The sequence below is a fragment of the Castor canadensis genome, chromosome 10, assembly GCF_047511655.1.
Source record: "Castor canadensis chromosome 10, mCasCan1.hap1v2, whole genome shotgun sequence".
Lineage (NCBI taxonomy): Eukaryota > Metazoa > Chordata > Mammalia > Rodentia > Castoridae > Castor > Castor canadensis.
In genome coordinates, this window is record NC_133395.1 from 38,841,505 (window position 1) to 38,863,228 (window position 21,724).

Here is a 21,724-nt window from a genome sequence, read left to right on the forward strand (position 1 = left end):
ATTTACCTTATTGAAAGCTTCAGATCCCTTTGATAAGCATCAGAGAAGTGTTATTGTACATACTCATGGTAGTACACTTTGAGGGGATTTCTTTGTTTTCCTTCAATTAATACATTTGAGTCTATAAAAGTATTTTGATCTATAAATTGTATGAAATAATAGAAGTTGCCATTTTGTGGTAAATATCACCTTTTAAGTCACTAGTAATTAGTGTTTCTTGTCATTTGAATAAACTAATACTCTGAGTGAATTCGTATGGATCCCACTTCAAGATTCCTGGACACAGGATCCACAGATTCCCAAAGATCTAGGAAATTTAGATTCTACATTAGACTCTTTGCTTTTTTTTCTCTGCCTTTGATGATTAAGTGCTATCAATTAGATTCTTCCATTCTGGAATACCAATATTTCTAGTGATATTGGGGCCCAGAGAGATGACAGTATCACTCACTAATATACCTGCCTTTCTTAAAATTATGGTGCATTGATGTGAAAGTTAGAGATTCTTTTTTCTGCATCAGAGTTCCAATGTTCTATCTATATGATCCTGGAAAGAAACTGAGGTATCATCTTTGGTGTTAGTTGTTTCTTGCTTTATTTGCTTGTTAATTTCTTATGAATTCTAGAAAAGAAAGGTTAAGAGGCATTAGGGGCTCAAGACTGTCAGATTTATATCCCGACATGCTTATTTCAATTGACAGCATCTCTTACTTTTCCTATAAATCATAGTTTTCTTTTTCATATCTATATATATATATGTATATATATAATTTTTTATTGTTCTGGCTGAGGGTACATTGTAGCATTTACAAAGGTTCTCACAATGTATCAAATATATCATACTTGAATTCACCCTCTCCACTGCTCTCTTTTCTTTAAAACCAAATAGAAATTTTAAATCATTTATCTACAATTATAATTATGAGATTTTGGACATTACAATTTAAACCTCCTTAGTTTTGTATGTATGTATGTTATCTACTAAATATTGTAATTTATGTAAATTTTATCCCTTATCTGCTACTCTATGGTAAATGACATTCTCTTTCTCCCTCTTCTACTTACATTTTCTACCTAGTATTAGAATTTTCTGTATTGATTTATTTCTCTAAATATAACACATTTTGCTTTGTTTAATAGAGTCATTCAGACACTACACTTTTTTAATTGAATTCCATAAAATTCCTAGAAGGTCACTGATAATATGTGTAGTGGTAATAATTCAACCAAAAGCATTTCACATGCTGAAAACTCATAATATGGCCAATAATTTGCATTAACATTGTAACTTGATAGCAATAACTATAGTTACTTGATTTAGGGCATATCAAGTAGACAAAATATGAAAATGCTTGATAGAAAACTATATTTTTTATATTACATAAATATAATATATTTTATTTTTTTTATGTTTCATTTATATTACATAAGTCAGACATACTGTAATGATATTCAAAGGATTAAAATTTGCACTTTTGGCTGGTACCTTTGTTGTCAAACAACCTTATGTTGATGTGAAAGCTGTTCAACTAGGACAACATGAGAAACTGAAAGTAACAGTTGAATGTTTATCCTGTTACTGGGATGGTGAAAGGTAGAATGGCCCCTCAATATCCTATGTACCCCACAAAAGCATCATCTACCAGTGGTCAGGTTGATTAGCAAAGGTTAGAAAAATAGTCTCACTGCTAAGGATCCTTGATAAGAAGATAGGAAGATAGTAAGAAGAACCAAGAATGAAAAGGCTCTGAGTTAAGAGGAGAGCACTATCTTAGCCAAGGCTTCCGATAAGAGGACTCTGAAAGGAAGAGCTTGGATGAAGAAAGTAAATATGTATCTGAGCATACTGGTCAAAGTGACTTGAATCCTTGACTGCAACTTCCTTCAGAAAAATGCAAACCACTGGCTGTATACATAGTCTGTTGTGGGGAAGGCAAGTCTGAGCTATGAGTATTGCCAGACAATACTGTGGAACTGCCTATAGGTGAGACTGAAACATTACACAGAATTTGTGCCTGGAGGCAGGTTTCTTAACTCCATTTTATTTTTTCAATACTTGAAATTGAACTTTAAGGCTTCCTGCTTGCTACCCAATTGCCTTTCAAATTCATGTATTGATCCTCCCAGGCCCAAGCCAGAAAAGTAGGTTACACATCATGGACTTGAACAAGTCTGACACTGGGGACTGAAACCATTAACTGATTAATCTGTCTGAACAAATAGCAGACTAGGGCCTTCACCAGAATTGCCTCATGGAATATGTTCAGGTCTCTACAGGAATGAATCTAGCCATGAACTGTCACCATTAGCATTCAAGGAAAAGATATCCTAGAGTTCATATATTTCAGAGAGCCATTCACCTTTCTATCAAAGCCTTGCAATGAACTGTGAGAGTTTCATTGCTTCTGGTGCACATCATGTATTAATAAACACACATAGGGTGGGATAGGGTTGTGAGTTTGGAGGAAGAAAAGTCTGCTAACAAACTAGCCTTGATGGCACATCCTGAGCCCTTCATTCCACATGTTCTACATGCCCGAATTTCTAAAAAGAATGAGTAGACATTTAGACAGACATTTCAATCCTGTGGTGTTAGCGTTACATCAGTTCATTAGGTCCAGATAAGTAAGACTGGGGCACTGAAGTACCAGAAAGATTTACAGTAAGAGAATTCTGTTTGTGGGCTATAGAAACCTAACAATGTTTATTTGCAGATTCAGGAAATATTTGATATCCAATATGCAGCCAAACTCTGTTGAGTTTGGGAGGTGGGAGTTAAGTGGGATATTCTGAGAGAGAGAAGAGAGATTAAACCTTCTCCCCTTCCCACTCCTAAGGTTTAGGAATCTAAACCTTAGACCTTCAGAATCTCTCAGCTGAACATGCTCTTTGCACTATCACTTTGGAGATAAAAATGGGTGGATTCCTTCTCATTAACCACAGTGCCTAAAATCTGTCTTGTGCATTAGGTAAAAATAACACCTTTGAGCCAACACAAGAGTGGTAAAAACAAACCTTCTCGATGGAATCTTCAGTTCTTCAGAAATATATTATCAATTTTATATACTGATTTTAATTTCATAATAATAGCTGCACCATAGCTGCAGATACCTACCTCCTTTTGGCATAGAACTAGAAAACTCAAATCGATTGTCAGACTTACTGTGTACTCTCTGGGCAAATGGAGAATTTGACTGTCTCTCATCTCTTAGATATTAATAACCCTCCTAGTCCATCTATGATGTGTTCAAATATTTGGAATGGGACTTAATGAAATCAAATTTTTTTTGGAATTTTCTAAAATTATTGTGGTGTTAATCTTTGTAAAAATAGAGTGTACAGTTCAAGGAAGAGGGCTGAGATCCTGGTCACTCAATATAAATGAAAATTGCTATTTCATAGATTACTGCATCACTCCAGAGTGATCACTTGAGCTGTGTAGGTAAGGCTGGGTTTGTTTTGTAATGAGAGGGGTCTCATTGCCCCTTAAGCTTGTCCTTTACTTTTCTACTAAAACCTTCAGCCACCCTTGTGGCTTGATAAAGATATGGAACATGTTTATTAAAGCACATTGATAGATTATTTGGGTCAAAAATCTGGGGCTGTTTTCAGATTCAATGTATTTGTGGAACCCAAAGAGGAAACAATATTGCCTTCTAGAGCCTGGAAAGTGAGGTCTAAGTCAGAATCACATAAAAGCAAGAATAAATAGGTTCCCCCAAAAAAGTGGCAACTTGTCAGGGTCCTGAAGAACCCTCCCAGATGGAATATAAAGCTCAACGTGATCTACCTGCCATGAATTCTCTAGCTATGGCTCAAGAGATCTGTTCTTGAGTAGTATTTTTAGCCTTGGCCAGAGTCTAGTATACAGGACAGCTTTTCCATGCTGTTTACAGCATCTTTGGACAACATGACACTCTGCAAGTGTAGGCCCAATGTAGGATAATGCCTGAATCTATGGACTGTGCTTCATGGGTTCAAGCACATGTGCTTGCTTTGTGACAGAAAACAAATAATAGTCCATTATTGTTTAGCAGACAATCATGGTCTGCACATTGTTTATGTCCCCTTTTATCAGCATAAGGGAACTTCTGGTGAACATTCACAATGATAACAAACACCTTAATAAGAGTAGAGCCAACTTTTATGCAAATCTCATTTTGTTGTGGTTTGAGGAGGCTGGAGGATAAATTTATGTTACATGCCAGTCTGAGACTTGCCTATGTCCCAACTAAATAGACAGGCAATTAGTCACTACCCATGATTCAGTGAAAATGCAACATGGCTCATTTATTCAGGTGGCCTAGATAGCTATCTATACCATATGAAGATCTGTCCATTCTACCAACTGTCATTTATTAGCAAGGGACTGTTTTTTTCTCAGGTTAGATGGCAGCTACACCCATGATAATTTAACTGAGAAGAGCCACCTGTAAATCCCATCCATACATGATCCAGAGGATCTCTAAATCTGAGTTCCCATTGGGTCACTGAAGATAATAAGTGTTTGTTTGGTTTTTTTTTTAATTATGCCTTGAGTCTGAGTTTCATGTCTGAGTCTTTTCACAGAGTTTTAAGTCACCAGCTTGGCCAGGTTTCACATACCCCTGTATGTACCATGTGTAGTTCCGTAACTCCTCAATCCCAGAAAATTGGAGCTTCTAATCAGACCAATAATTGTAGTAAGACATTTTCATGGTCATGTCTCATGTGCTCCGTATCCACCAAGGCCAAGATCAGTCTAAGAATTGACTTTCAGAAGACATGTAATTTTTAGCCCACTCCAGGACCACACAGAATTTCAATGGATGCCATTGACTAATCATGGTTTCTACTTGGAACTAGGCTCAGATCTGCAAAATGAGAAGTTGCTGAATTGTCAAGCCTCTTTCTTACAACCACATAGAACTGAATGAGTTTGAAAAGAGAATGTTTCCATTTTTTCATAGTACTGGAGTTTGAACTCAGGGCCTCATGCTTGCTAGGCAGGCTGTCTACTATTTGAACCACTCCACCAATTCATTTTCTGCCCTGTTTGACTTTGAACAGAGATCCTCCTGATCTCTGCCTCCCAAGTAGCAGGGATTACAGTCATGAGCCAACAGTTCCAGCTTCCCAAACGTTTGAAAACAAATAAGCCTTGCCATCACCTTTGTTTTAACACTGTAAACTCTAGAGCAGAAAATCAACTGAACTGTACCTTGCCTGAGCTTCTGACCCACAGGACTGTCAGATAATAGAGTTTGTTAAGGAGAGAAATTCATGAAGATTTGTTACAATAACATTAAGAAATTCATATATACCCAATCATTCTTTTGACATCAAATAACCAAACAAATACAACCACCATTTAATGACATCATTAAACATAAAATTTATATTTATTATAGTTTAAGAAATATTGAATATCCATTTCAATATTGAATCTGGAATGAAAATGTGAGATACGAAATTCTTTTTTTTTTCTTTTAAATTTACCTAGTAAAATATACTAATGATCCATGGTTAGCATGAACTTCATACATAATGCTTTATTTGTAACAATATGTGTATTAAATATGTACTTAATGTATTATGCATAGCATAGTTAATGTTTCTTTATTTTCAGAGGAATAAATTAATGACATGCTCTAAATTAGTTTTTGACACACTTGAGCAATATTTATTATAGATTTGTGTAACTGTCAAGAGAATTAGTCCTTTATTTCAATTATTTTTCATAAAGTATATTTTTTCATTATTTTCCATTTTAGGATACAGTTTGACAATAATTTTTACAGCTTACTTTTTAGTTTTACCTGATATTCTTTGACAGTCATCAGGTTTTTTTTAATCTTTAAAGTAGGCTGAATACAAGAGGATATGCTGTGCTTGAGTTTTTTAAATGTTAGTTGTTAGCAAATGGTACATTAGTCTAACCCAGAATGGAAATAGTTCAAATCCTTTTATTAAGTAACAAATGAAAGCAAAATTATAATTAAAATTTAACATACTTCTGCAGAGATCATTTAGAACATAAGATTACAAAATTGTAATGCATTCTTTATTGGGGAATAGTAATGCTTTCTTACTGCAAAATAATTGATGTGGCTATGTGTAAAACTTCCATACTTATCCTTCCTTTCTTCCCTAAATAGAGTTTTTAACTTAGCTTAGCAAATGTAATTATGCATGTAACAAACTCTCCTGAAATGTCATGTATGCTTATAAGCATAAGGAAAATAGATCATGTAAATTTCAGTTGGCCATACAATCCTCTTTATTCCTTGAAAATGTTTTCTATTAAAATAAAGGATAAACTTAGATTTCTGTAAGTGCAGAATCAGCACTGTCTGATAAAATATGCATACATTCATTCAGATCAAAGTAGATTCTTTTTTGTTTTTGCAGTACTGGGGTTTGAACTCAGAACCTACACCTTGAGCCATTCCACAAGCCCTTTTTTGTGATGGGCTTTTTTGAGATAAGGTCTCATGAACTGTTTGCCCAGTCTGGCTTCAAATTGCAATCCTCCTGATCTTGGCCTCCTTAATAGCTAGGATTAAAGGCATGCACCTCCAGCACATCAGACTTTCAAAATGGATATTTTTTTGGCTCCAAATTTTAAATATTTTTATTTAAGACATTGCATTTTCCACTTACAAGGTGCAGTGTTACTTCCTTTCCTGTGCATCACATGTTCCATATTCAAGTATAAGAATGCCCAGTATAGCAGCTCATTTTACTGCTATACAATTTGCTAAATTTGGGTCCTTCAATGTTTTATGATGTGGAACAATGCTGCATCTATATTTGGGTTGACTTAATCAACCTCTTCAATGGTGGGCCCAGAGGAAACACCACCAGAGGGAGGAGCTCCCCAACCAGGGAATCTCCCAGGCATTCCTCCTGGCATGCCTCCTGCACTCTGGTACAGCTTGGTAATGATGGGGTTGCAGAATTTCTCCAGCTCTTTCTGCTGGTGTTTAAATTCTTCCTCCTCTGTAGTCTGATTTTCATCCAGCCCAATTAATGATCTCGTTACACTTATCCAGAATCTTCCGCTTATCTTCATCATTGATCTTCCCCTGAAGCTTCTCATTTTCAACAGTTGCTTTCATATTGAATGCATAGGACTCCAGAGAATTCTTGGATGACACCTTGTCCTCTGCTTCTCATCTTCAGCTTAGTACTACTCTGCTTCCTGGACCATACACTCAATGTCCTCCTTGCTCAAGCGGCCCTTGTCATTGGTGATGGTAATCTTGTCTTCTTTTCCTGTACTCTTATCCACAGCAGAAGCATTGAGGATGCCATTAGCATCAATATCAAAAGTGACTTCAATCTAAGGAACACCACAGGGTTCAGGAGGGATGCCCGTGAGTTCAAACTTGCCAAGAAGATTGTTGTCCTTGGTCATGGCTCGCTCACCTTCATACACCTGAATGAGCACACCAGGCTGGTCATCACAGTAGGTTGTGAAGGTCTGTGTCAGCTTGATAGGAATGGTAATATTGCTCTTGATAAGGACAATCATGACTCCACCAGCAGTTTCTATACCCCAGAAAAGAGGACTGACATCCAAAAGCAGCAAATCTTGAATATTTTCAGACTTGTCTCCAGATAGAATGGCTGCCTGGACAGTTGCACCGTATGCAACAGGTTAATCAGGGTTGATGCTCTTATTTAGCTCTTTTCCATTGAAGAAATCTTGCAGAAGTTTCTGAATTTTGGAGATACAGGTAGAACTGTCCACCAGGACAATGTCATGTATCTGTGACTTGTCCAGTTTGGCATCTCAAAGGACTTTTTCTACAGGGTCCAGAGTACCACAGAACAGGTCAGCAATCAGCTCTTCAAACCGAGCACCTGTGATAGAGGTATAGAAATCAATTCCTTCATAGAGGGAATCAATCTCGATGCTGGCCTGGGTGCTGGAAGAGAGGATACGCTTGGCTTGCTCACAAGCAGTATGCAGACGACGGACAGCTCTCTTGTTCTCACTGATGTCCTTCTTATGCTTGCGTTTGAATTCAGCAACGAAATGATTGACCATCCTGTTGTCAAAATCTTCGCCACCTAAGTGGGTGTCTCCAGCTGTACATTTGACCTCAAAGATCCCATCCTCAATAGTGAGGATTGACACATCAAAAGTGTCACCTTGTAAATCAAAATGGATTCTTACTGCCAGTTTCATATAAGATGTCCTAACAAGAAGACAGAAATATTATTTTGCATTAAAATTTCTCTTTCTAGCAAGGTTGTAGAGGCTTATTATTTTTATGCTTTCAACAAGCACTGGAAATTCTTTAAGAAAAAGTTATGTGATTAGTCATCCTGGAAGCCATGCTGGACCAAGAAGAAACAGTTTGGACTATGTAGGTATGTTGTTGTCTCATGATTTAATTGCCATTAAAACAGTTTCTCTTATGGGTTGTCACAAACAAATGGCTTTCATAAGGTTTATGCAGAAATTTTCACTTGCTTCCTAACCTTTCCAGCTACTGCCATTCTTAATTATTTGTATTAGACAGCTAAAATAATCTTGTCAAATACTGATGTTGAACAATTTATGAAGATTGGAGAGATAGATTTTTGGTTCTACCAAAAATTGAATATGTCTAATATTAATAATTATTAAAATCAACAATATTGTTATCAATTATCAGTTGATGAGTATTGCTACATAGTTTACAAAAAACTTGACATATTTGAGATTAGTTACTTTTCTGTTAAATCAAATAATGGAATTAGAACTGTTTAGCTGGCTGACAGGGCTATTTTCTTGGTACTAAGATTTATAAATAAATGCTTAAATTCTCCCACATTAGTAGATAAGATATATCACAAATTTAATTTTGACCAATATATATCTAATATTGGTTTTACATGTACATTTTAGAAAATACCCTTGAGAAAAATTAAAATCATATACAAATAAGCAAGCAATCAATGAAAAATATTGATTTACTTTTGAAGTAATAAGAAAAGTTTCAAGGAGAAATTCAACCAAAACTGTATCTTTACTTCAGCTACCTTTTTTGGTTTTAATGATTAGGACCTCTTGTAAAAGTTAAAGAATGGGATTTCTGTAAGCTTTAATATACATTATATGAGGGGAAAATATGAATCTTCAAATATCTAAAATGGTGATATATAAGATAGTAATTTATTTGTACTAAGATTCATGTAAAAAATTACTCAGAGGCAGATTTTACTTCAAAATTAGGACAATCCTTATAGCTATTCAGCAATGATAATGGCTTGTGTTTTCTGTCTCTGAAAATAATTATTTGGTGAATACTACACAGGAAAAGTGCATAGGGTGTTGATTAAATTAAGAGATTTCAAAGACCATTTCTTATTTATGATTATGTGAGATAGCAGAAAATTCCATTTTATATTCTTGTAAGCAAAAATATGAAATTGGAACAGGTTATAGCAAGACTTCTTTAGTTCTTCCCGAATCCTCAATTCCATAATAATCATTCTTCTGCCTTGGGAAACATTAATGCACAGAGAAAAATGTGGATCCCTCCTAGTGCAGACTCCATTCCAATCCCATTTTCATTACTTTGATTTCATTCAGTCCTTCATTTTTTTTTCTTAGAAGGTGAAAGTGAGATTCTTAGGAGCAGAAATAACTTCGTTCCTTCCGTTCTTCCTCCTTTTTCTTTTTTTCATCAGTATATGTAATATTGAGTATATCTTAGACATATAAGAATCACACAATAAAATTGTATTGGTTAAGTGACTGAATAGCCAAAAAAAGAAAATAAGGTAACATGAATATAGATTGCACAGTTAGTGCCAGAAAACTGAAGTGAAATGTGGGATTAGATGGAGAATTATGATGACTAATACTAATATAATGCTTGCAATGAATCAGGTATTTCTCTAAACATACTCCACTTGAATTAATGTTTATACTTAATCTTCAAGAGTGTTTCATGGTGAATATGATTTTATCTCCATTTACATATAAGAAGTCAATCTTCCCAAAGTCATATGGCCAAGAGTATAATATATGGTAATATAATAGAAGGCATCATACAGGACAAGAGAATTCGTAATCCTAGGCTTGACTTGACCAGCAATGTGACTGCAGACCCTCTGAGTTTCAGCATTTTAATCTGTGAGACAATAAGATGTGAGCGTCTCAAAATGAGTCTCCACTCATTGTGAAATTCTAAAATTTAGTGTTCAAAATTTAGTCAGTCACTTTGACATGGGGATTAAAAATCCTAAAAGGGCAAATAACCAAAAATGCATGAAAACTAGTTTTGAAATATGAAAAGGTTAGAGTCTTGACAAGGTATGAGCTACACTAAAGTGATCTTTTACAAGGAGATTTTGATAGCTAGGGAGAGATAACTTTCCACTCCATTTTTAGCAAGTTTAAATTCAAAAGCAAGAGAGAAATATACAAAAGGTGATTATATCTGAGGAAAGGCCATATGTTCCTTTCTTTAACATAGGACATGGGAAAAGTAATATTCTTTAAATACATCATTTTATAAAATAAAGAATATAAAATGAAGAACCATGAAATTATTATTTAAAAGTTTGGGAATAGTGGGGTATGGTGGCATACATCTCTACTCTCAGAACTCTGGAAACTGATGCAACAGATAACAATAACAAATTCGAGTTGAACTTAAGTTACATATGGGGAGAAAAGAAAGATTGTGAAACATTTACCATATTTCTATCTGAGATTTTTATGTATAATTTTTGTAAATTTATTTTAGGATATAATTATTTTCTTGTGATTTTATAACCAAACCTCACCAAATGAATAGCTAAATATAACAAATTTATTATTCTACATTCAGAAGACTAGAAGTCCACGTTGTCTACAGGGCCACATTCTTTCTGAAGGCTCTATGGAAGAATCCTTCCTCACCTCTTCTACTTCTGGTGTTCCTAACCACCTTTGGCATCCTTTGGTTTGTGGCAGCATGACTTTAATTTCTTCCTCCATGTTCACATGACCCTCTTCCTTCCCTATCTTCCATTTCTTCATATTTAGTTCTCACTGTTTATCAGTATACCTCATAATTTCTCTTACAAAGACAATAATCAGTAGATTAGGACTCACCTTAATCCAATATGATTTTGTCTTAATTTCACTAATTATATCTTCAGTTAACCTATTTCCACATTAAGGTTACATTCTGAAGTTCAGTGTGGACATGAACTTCTTAGGGAAACAATTGCCATCTGAATGTTTTTAACAACCCAATACTCATACATTAAAATCCAAGCCTTATTTGTGATGATAGGATACAGAGGAGTGATTGTGACATGAAGACTGGGACCATCATGAATGGAATTTTGCCCTTATAAAGGAAGCCCTAGAGAACATTTTTGCCTTTTCTGCCATGTAAGGATACAACAAGATGGCACCCTTTATAAACAAACAAGCCCTTTCCAGAGATCACAATTACTTTTCTTAATCTTGGATAATGGAATTGTGTGAAATAAATTTCCATCATTCATAAGTTTCTCAATATAAAATTTGTTATTATACCAGGACTAAGATAGAAGTTGGTTTCAAGAAACTTTATATTACTATAACAAATACTTAAAAATATAAAAACAGATTTGGAGCTAAATGCTTAGGTAGAGGCTGGAAGCATTTTCAAATGCATGCTGTGTTCTTGTGAGTAGACTGTAAAGTAAGAGTCTCATGAGGGCTCAGAAGAGGAAAGCTTCAGAGAAACTACCAGTTTTCTTAAAGTTCACCCACAGGGTCATGAACACATGTTGGTAGAAAAATGGATGGTAAAGGTCATTCTGCAGACATCTCATGCTGAAGTGAGGAACATGTTATTGAAAATTGGAGGAAAGGCAATCTTTGTTATTAAGTAGTAAAGAACTTAACTCAACTGTGTTTGTGTGCCAGTGTTTTGTGGAAGGAAAAACATGTGAATGATGAAATAGGATATTCAGCATGAGAAATCTTAACTCTAAGCAAAGTCTTCAAGGAATGGCTTTGCTTCTCTTGATTGCTTCTCTTGAAAACACAAGAAAACAGAATTGAAAACAGAAGCAAAATTTAAGTAATTGAACAATAATCATCATGAAGAATGAAAAAAATGTGTTCATGATAAAACTCTAAGAATATAGCCAAGTCTTCACACCCATTCCCTCCCGAAAGGCAGTCTCTGTGGCTGTACTGCACTTTTGGATTGAATGTCATAGAAGTTTGAAATCTCATGTCCTTCTAGTACGTGAGGTAACAGAAAGGACACTGTTTAACAAGTCAAGAGATGAAGGTTTTGATCTTGCTTCTGAAAGTAGTATAATCATGCAAATAGTATGAAACTATTTGCTTGGAAAGGATAAGGATTAGATTTAAAGAAATTTTTTTAGCATACATTAAGTGTACAGTGAGAGGTTTCATTGTGTTATCTCCATACCTGCACATAATTGCCACTATTCTTTCATACCCCTTCACCTCAATCTTCTCTATTTTTAACTTTCTGACAATTATTTAAACAGGTTTAATATGATCTTTTTATATTAGCATACATGCATTTTTATCATATTCTCCCCCTTACTCTTTTTCTTCTACCTTTTGCTAGTTCCCCTCCCTCAAATAGCCTCTCTTTTATTTGCATGTGCTTTTAGATTTACACTTCTCACACAAGAAAATGCATGCAGTATGTGTCTGAGCCCAGTTTATTTCACTTAACATAGTGATGTCCATTTCCAGCTATTTGCCTGCGAATATTCATTCTTCTTTATAGCTGAATAATACTCCATAGTGTATATATATATATACATATACACCATGTTACCATATTGTCTTTAACTAACTTGCCTACTGTAAATAATGCAGTGTTTTCACTTTGAACGTGAAAGCAGAAGTACTTCTACTGTATTTTGACTTACATTCCTTCTAGTATGTGGCAAGCCACTCACCCGAGTGATATATCAAGGTCCTGTGATAATTCTGCTTTTAGATTTTTGGGGGAATCTCCATACTGATTTCCATAATGACTGTACTAATTTACTTACACAACGACATGTATGAAAGTTCCTTTATCAAGAATCCTCACCAGCATTTACTGTTTAGATTTTTTTTTGATAATACCTTTCTGACTAGAGTGATGTGGAATCTAAAGATTGTGATCTACATTTCCTTTATGGCTAATGAGGTTGAACACTTCTGCCTGTGTTTGTTGACCATTTATACTTCTTTTGAAAACTGCTTAATTTGTTTGCTGATTTATTAATTGGATTATTTATTTTTGTGTTTAATTTTTTTAGCTCTTTATATATTCTTGATATTAATCCTTTTTCAGATGAATATCTGGCAAAGAATATCTCCCATTCTGTATACTGTCTCTTTACATTAATAATTGTTTCCTTTAGGTGCAGGAGTTTTTGATTTGATATAACGCCACTTGTCAATTCTTGCTCTTATTTCCTGAGCTATTGGAGTCCTGTTTAGAAAGCCGTTGCCTATGTCTATATTTTCCTACATATAAGGACTTATGAATTTAAAATTCCATGAAACTACATCCAAAGTGGGCATTTTCATCTTTACATGATAAAACTGAATGATACAATGTAGCCACTTCCCAGGCTCTCTCTTAAATTTCTTTTTCTATTTATTTGGTAGCGTAAGAACTTGTCTTTCTAAACAATAATTTTTGAAATGCACACTTGAATAAATTCCATATACTCTGGTGATTTGGAATCAAGCTAGAGATTATGCAATAGTTCTGGAAAAGGATTAACTTTCCCATCACACTGCTTAGATCAGTGATTAGGAGTTTTCTGTAATTTACCACTGGTCAGAGACTGCAAGGACAGATGTAGGTCAAAACTCAGTAGACTCCTAGAGGAAAGCAGCTTCATGAGTTAGCTGTACTATATAATGTAATGTAATAGCAGTCACAAGTGAAGTAAACAAAATTGAAGTTTATGTTAAGGACATTTGGAAAATATTAAAATATTTTCCACTGGGGGAGAATCTACTAAGGCAATTTCATGACCTTGAGCAAACCTCAATACTGTCAAAAATAAATAAATAAATGAAAGTAAAATTGCCATGACTATTACCTGTATTCAATTGTACACTTTAGTTTGTCACATCTGAGAAGGTGATGGATTACTGACAAGCACCACTTCTCTGTGTCTTTATGGATCTGAAATAAAAACTCAAATACATGGGTGCAAGGAGAGGTGGGTAAATTAGCATATTAAAAAGTGTGTTGATATAAGGACAGATAGTAGTTAGAAAAACCAATTGCTAGTCTAACCTAAAAATGCAAAGCCACTATGGGTCTGAGAGCATGGAAATAGATCTGTTCCATTCTGTACCCTTCCCTGCACAAAGGTTTTTGTTGGTGGTGGTGGTGGCTTTGTTTCAGTTTTAGTTTTTTTCTTTTTTTTTTCTATCTGAAGCCAAATTACTTCACACAAGATTCACCTACAAGGGTCATGCTGTGCATAAAACAACTGCAAGGACCTTTAACTGCAAGGCCTTGTCTGGGCCACTGGACAAAAGCCAACCAGCACCACTACCTGTACAAGAAAGACCTGCATAGCTGGGGTGGCTCATGCCTATAATCCTAGCTACTCAGAAAGCAGAGATTAGGGGGATCTGATCACAGTTTGAAGCCAGCCTGGGTAAATAGCTCCCAAGACCCTATCTCAAAAAACCCTTCATAAAAATAGGGCTGGTGGAGTGGCTCGTGGTGAAGGCCATAGATCATCTTTCTGGTCACTATTCCAACTCAAGAAGGGCACCAAAGAGAGCTAGCCAACTAGCTACAACCCTTAATCTACCACCCAACCCAGCATTGTTAACATATACAAAGTGACAGGAACTTTTCACTCCCAGAAATCCAAAAAAAATATTAAATTGAAGGCATAGGTAGAAAAGGAGATTAAAAAAGTTTGTGGTGGACAAAACAGAGCAGCGTTGAATACCTGAACAGGGAAAAGCATAAAATGTGAAAGTACCAGAGTGCTTTCCTATCCACTAGCTGTGCTCAGAGACCTCACAACTGACCTCCAACTGCTACCTCCCACACCTAGGACAGCCCCACCTGACTCCAGCAGATGCCATAATCCAGGGCCACCTTTCCACATTACACCTGGACAGTCCAGTGCTAAGAGGATATATGAGTAAATGCAATAGAAGAACTGTAGACAAAACCTAAGGACCAGAGATTAAAGGGGAGTGTATCACACAGTAGACCATCACTCTTCTCCTCAACAAGGAACAAATATCAACTTTTAAAATTGTTTTAAGTTTTAATTTATCTGTTTTACATTGCCATGTTATCTACTTTTTTCATTTCTATGTTTTTTCTTCATTTTACCTATGTCATGTATATGAAATATTCTACTGGTGATTTAATCTACCTCCTTACTGTGTTATTCTCAACTTTCTTTCCTTTTGCAATCCCTGATAATAGTCCCATCCTCACAAAAATTAAAGCATATCTACATACACTAGTGTTTTGTTTACTTGCAGCCCTCATAATTCACTCCAATTCTCCCTTTTTTCTTCCTTACATGCCCCCTTATTTTTACTATGTAACTTTTAACTTCTATGCAAATAAGTTTTATTTTTAACCCCCTACTGAACCATTCAAGAACACTAGTCCCTGAGCAATGAAAATGAAATAGAAATACTGTCCCAACAAAGAAAAGTCCAAGACAGATTCTCTGCCCATTTCTAACAGACTTTTAAAGAAAAATTAGTACCAATATTCAAAACTTTTCTATGACATAGTTGAAGGGGTTTACTTTTATTCTGTTTGATATAATGTTACCATCAATCTTTAGGCAACATTTTATGTAATACAGAAAGTGATACTTGGATGAGTGTAGTGGTTCATGACTATAATACTAGCTACTGAGGAGGTAGAGAATAGCAGGAGCCTAGTTCTAGGACAGCCCAGACAAAATGTTCTTCAGACCTCATCTCAAGAACCGGCAGGAAATTTCTATTCAGGTTAATGTTATATGGAGTACCTAAAGGAAATAATAGAATTTAGACTATATTTCTGTAATTGTTGTGTCTTAGGAAGTAGCAATGTACATTTGATGCCAAAATGTGTTTATAACATATTTTAATCTACATTAGAAGCCATGTTTGTATGTGTGTCCAAGTGGGTGAGACTGTCAAAGTTTTAGAAAAAATCTTCTCCATTATTCCACCTAAACTGCCACTTCAACATTTTTTCCACATATAAAGTATGTCCTCATTTTAGAGTTTCTTTCCCTCAGTCAGAATTCTGCATTTCTGCAGAATTCACTGTTTTCTATTTTAAATTCTTCTCAAATATTCTAAGCCCATTTGTGTAACATCATTTCTAGGTACTATAAGTTTTGTACACAATGGTAAACATTTTGAGTCAAATCCTCACAACAGTTATTCACAGGTGTACATCAGATGCTCAAAATGTTTATGTTTACGCTGAATAGAATGATTGGTTAAACTTAAAGAATAGTATTTTACAAACAGAATATGTGAAAGAGTTTGGATTTCACAGATAAGGGACACAAATAATATTTAAAAAGTAGTGTGAATTAATAGTCTTTCTTTTATAAATAAACCTATTTACATTAAAACATTCTCCAGAAGCTACACTTCAATACCACAGGAAAATACCAAGCATGCTAGCCTCAAAAGGAGACTTGATGGATGGGGATATTTCATAGAACTTTATGACTCTAAATTATGTAGAAACATACATCATAAACATAATACATAGACAAGTTTGACAGAGACAGTAATAACTAATATCAGCTTTTAATGTATACTTCACTTAGAGAATTTTTTATAAACAATATGGATAGCTGTCCAAAGATTTAATATGACTCACAAATATACAACATTATAGAAATATGAGCTAAATTAAAAGCACAATAAAAAGCAAAAAATGAAAGGAAAGGTTTTGTAATGATATTAAATGAAACTATTATCAGAACTATCTCAAAAAGAAATCAAACTGTAAAAGACTATAGCCTTTCTGCCAGATGGATTTCAATTTGACTCTAAGTTTTCTAGAGGCAAAATAAGAAGAGAAATCTGATCAATTTTATAATTTACAACATCCATGATAAAAGCAAACCAATTTACTCAGGAGAAATGCAATTATTCCTGCTACTAAAACCTGAAAGAAATTTCACCCAAGGGCCATCATAAAGAGGACACTATTAAATATAATGAAATATGCCTGAACAATATCTTTATGATAGACACCACTGAGAGTTTCATGCAGCTTTTTTTATGATAGTCCTCACTATATACTGACAGTCTAGCTATACTTTTCTGTGTGTAGTTTAATAGTGGCAGTGACATTTGAGTAAGTGGGAAGAAAAATAGACAAAACAATCTTTAAAACAATCTTTCCAAGAGTCATCAAAAACATTTTTCTCTTACTTCAGCTCTTTAGAGGAATCTGGTAGAAATAAATCTCAAAACACTTAATTTGTTAACTCAATAAATAGTTATTGAACATCTATAATTTAAATAGCACTATATAAAGCCCAGCACAAACACAGGGGACAGGACAATTTACAGGAATAAAAATAAGTCAGTTCCTGTGTGATGTCAATTCATATAAATAAGTAACATTATTACAAATAGTACTATTATTGTATAATTTATGTAAATAAGTTACAGATTACATAGAATTTAGCAAACTTTTCTAAAGGCTAAAGACACTTCATCTCAAGGAATGTGCTAACATCATCTGTCAGGGCTCACACAAAATACGAATCTACTTTGAAATGTAGATTAATGGTCACCTGATGGATGCTGTACTGTGTTTTATCATAGTTATGATGTCTTTCTTTTTTAAAGTCTTAGTCTCACTCTACTTCAGGTTTTATACTAAAACATGTGTCCTATTGAGATTTCTATCACATGGTGTTGAAACTGGTCTGAAGAGTTAAAGTTATAACTCACTTGCAATTTTCTCAGGAGACATAGAAGTAGGAAAAACAAAAAGGAACGCCAAACAGTAGAACCTCTGTCTTCTCTAAACATACACTGTGCACAGAAGCTCTTTTGCTTAAAATGTGGGAAAATGTGTGACAGTTCTAAAACTATGTTTGAAAACCACTGTACTACTTTGAGCTGCTACCACAATTGTTTTCTCTAAAAAGATCAATTCTCAATTCATCTATTCAATATATATATGTGTATATTTACATGTGTGTACACATATACACATATACAGAGACTGTTTCCCTATTATTTTCCAGCCATTATACCAGGATCTAGACATACAAGCTTATATAAGTCAAGGCTTTCCAGCTTATAACTTCTAATGAGACCTCTAAGTACACCAAAGTTTTGGAGGTTGTTTGGTAACTGCTATTGTACCATGCATTGTGAGGATCTAGTGAAAGGGGAGACAGATCAAATGGACTTAATAGGGGGATTGAGAAACCCAACTTCACTAGTAGCTCTTAAATTGAATCTTGAAATATGGCAGGAATTAAGAAAAAGTGAATAAAAGTCATTTAAAGTAAATCAGTGAATAATGGAGGACATGTTAAATAGCTTTGCAAATTGTAGGAAGAGGAAGTAGTTTTGTGACTGGAATGCAGATAAAGGAGGAGATTAATTATAAATAGTCAGAAGACAACAGAAAATGAAGAACCAGTGTTTAAACAGAAGTTTGAACTAAAATACAAGGGAAGACCATAAAACAAAACAAAACAAAAACTTTGAAGAAGCCAGAAGCACTTTTTTGTTTTATAAATATCATTTTGTCATCATTATGGATGATGTAATTGAGAAGTCAAGAATAGACACAGGCAGAGTCTTGAGGTGAGTATGGCACTCTGGAAGAAAATAAATGGGAATCTGAAATAAGCAAAAGAAATTGTCATGAGAGGAGGGAGTTATGAAAGATAATTAGAAGGTAGAACGTGGGATTTTTGTGACTTCTATGGCTTATCTATCCTATTTATATATCCTTTTGAATAAACAATGATGCATCTTGTATTACATTTCTCTATGTAGTTTTATTCTCATTTGCTGATTCATATATGTGTGGTCAAGCTTTTAAAAATGTGAAATGTTACTCTTTTCATATTCACTTGCATAGAAGAATGCTTGAAACTTGAACATTTAATCACTTAGTACATTCTGCCTGCACAACAAAGCTCAATATAATCCTTCAGTTATTACAAGATCAGTGCTGTTTCAGATACATTTACACTTCAATTACAATTACAATGCTTTCATCTTAACAGCTTCTGGTTTCAGAAGGATTGAGTCTCAAGGATTATGTTATAATGAGAACAAAGGCTATTGACTACTTATCTCAATTCATCCTGAGATGCTTTACTAGCCAAATAAATCTGAAGCAGAATTTATACCAAGATGTTTTCTCCCTATAGGAAAACATAATGGAAGTTATCAGAAACCAAGAGTTTTTACTCCTTCCAGCTGAGGAACTCCATAAACTCTTGGCCAGTGATGATGTAAATGTTCCTGATGAAGAGACCATCTTCCATGCATTAATGATGTGGGTCAAGTATGACACTCAGAAGAGATGCAACGACTTGAGTATGCTTCTTGCCTTTATACGATTGCCACTGCTCCCACCGCAGGTACGTGTGTGTTTGCATTTCAGCTTACTGAGAACCCATCTATTAAAAGTAAACATCAAATAAAAAAAAAGTAAACATCAAAACACATTTTTAATTATTTTAAACATTCTTAAAGTCTAATAAAAAACTATTCTTAAAATAAATCAGGTGGTATAAAAATGATGGTGATGGATCACAAGTCTGGTTCCCATCTCATGTAATTATGGATTTTTGATTCTTTGCCTGATTATAATAATACTTACCACACTTTCTCTGATATTCAGCTTTCACTTATATAAAATATAATTGTACTGACATAGACAAAGGTTTTGTGAAGGTCAATCAGATAAAAAATGTGAAACCTACTCATAATACATTATCTATCATCTATCTATCTAAATTTGACCTAAGATGTAATAATGTGCTCATTTTCTGAAGAAAAGACTTATTTTGTTGCATTTTAAGGCTCAGTGCATGACATAAGATATTTACTTGTGACATAAATATAAAGAGGGATAAAACAAATTTTGCCATAAGGTGACAAGTTTCTAACTGGAATGACAGAATTTTTATCTTTGGAATTAAGAAGACATTAGAGTGAGATGTTAAACCATTTTACTGAGAAGTTAAATACAGCACAGGAAAATCAATATGAACATTAAATTCACTTGGTTTGTAAAAGGGATATTTGCTAGTTCCATTTAATTCTAGTCATAGATCTTTACAATTTTGTAATATTACAAAATTATCCATACATAGCATTATTAATTCAGGATTTGTGGTTTCTCTGGATGTCCAAAAATAAGACTGAAGCTGGGTGCTGGTGGCTCACGCCTGTAATTCTAGCTACTCAGGAAGCAGAGTTCAGGAAGATCGCAGTTTTAAGCCAGCCAGGCAAATAATTTGCAAGACTCTGTCTTGAAAAACCCTTCACAAAAATAGGGCTGGTGGAGTGGATCAAGGTGAAGGCCCTGAATTCAAACCCTAGTACCTCAAAACAAAAATAAATAAATAAGGCTGAAGATGAATCTATCCTCTGACATGATAGGTAAAATTTCATGTGGTATAATTTGTAGGAAGAGATGGGGAGCCTATACCATTTAACATATTCTTCTCTGGATCCAAACCGCCATCAAAGTTTTGTTTTTTCTGTTCATTGTATTTGTTTTTAACTATTTTTGACAGTACTGGGATTTGAACTCAGGGCCTTGTGCTTGGTAAGCGTGATCTCTACTACTTGAAACATATATATATTCTGCCCATGAATGTGACTACAGTTCCATCTTTTTATTCTACATCCTCGCCCATTCTTATTCGATTTGAAGAGATTCTCTGACCTATATATCTAATTTAAATTACTACATCAGAACAGAAATCTACATAACATTGGCTTATTTGTCCTTAAGGCTACAGATTACACAATGGGTTATATTTCTTATGGGTTCTGATATAAAGCAATATTTGCATTAAGACATAAAATACTTTGTTTTATAGCTATTAAAACACTTTTAAAATAACTGTTTATAGACAGCCATAGGCATGGCATATATCTATTTCCCATTCCTCATTTCTCAGCTAGAGAAATACCTTTGTGTATTACTTTAAGAAACAGATATTTAAGATAAAAGAAAAAGTATTGACTTTCCATAAAATGTTTTTGGATATAGGAGGAGCTATCACTTCCATATTCATTATAAATGAATCATAAATGTTTTACACAAAATATTTCTGATTATAAAAGCACAAATGCAATGCAAGTATTATCCATCACATCGTACACAAAAATAATTAAGTAATCTTTTGGAGCTCAAAGAGCTAGTTCATAATCTAATTATCCTAATACTGGCATTTTGGAATACCATGTGTTGTTTCCCATTTTCAGTCTTACTTAGAAGATCATTAACCATATTAGGAATCTAGCAATTTTGAAGCCTCCTATGAAAACTCTAGGGAAGGAAGAAGAATGAGGAAACAGAAACTAACAGTCATCTATTTCTTCCTTACTTACCCAAGGGGATGGTGGAATGGCTAAAGTTTTAGAAGTGCCTGCCTAGCAACTATGAGTTCCTGTGTTCAAATCCCAGAACCATCAAAATAAGTTCTGCTACCCAAAATAATCCATTTTGTCACATTTAATTTCTATAGGGTCTCTATGTTCTTGGTA

General features: G+C 34.4%; 1 protein-coding gene across 3 annotated transcripts in view; it reads left to right on the forward strand.

The window, feature by feature from the left end:
• Positions 1–21,724, forward strand: part of Klhl1 (kelch like family member 1) — a 411,513-nt gene that overhangs the window by 221,258 nt on the left and 168,531 nt on the right. For all 3 annotated transcript variants that reach the window (XM_074043248.1, XM_074043250.1, XM_074043249.1), the window contains one exon: positions 19,369–19,581. In XM_074043248.1, the coding sequence (XP_073899349.1) occupies positions 19,369–19,581 (213 nt within the window). The remainder of the gene's footprint in view (positions 1–19,368; positions 19,582–21,724) is intronic.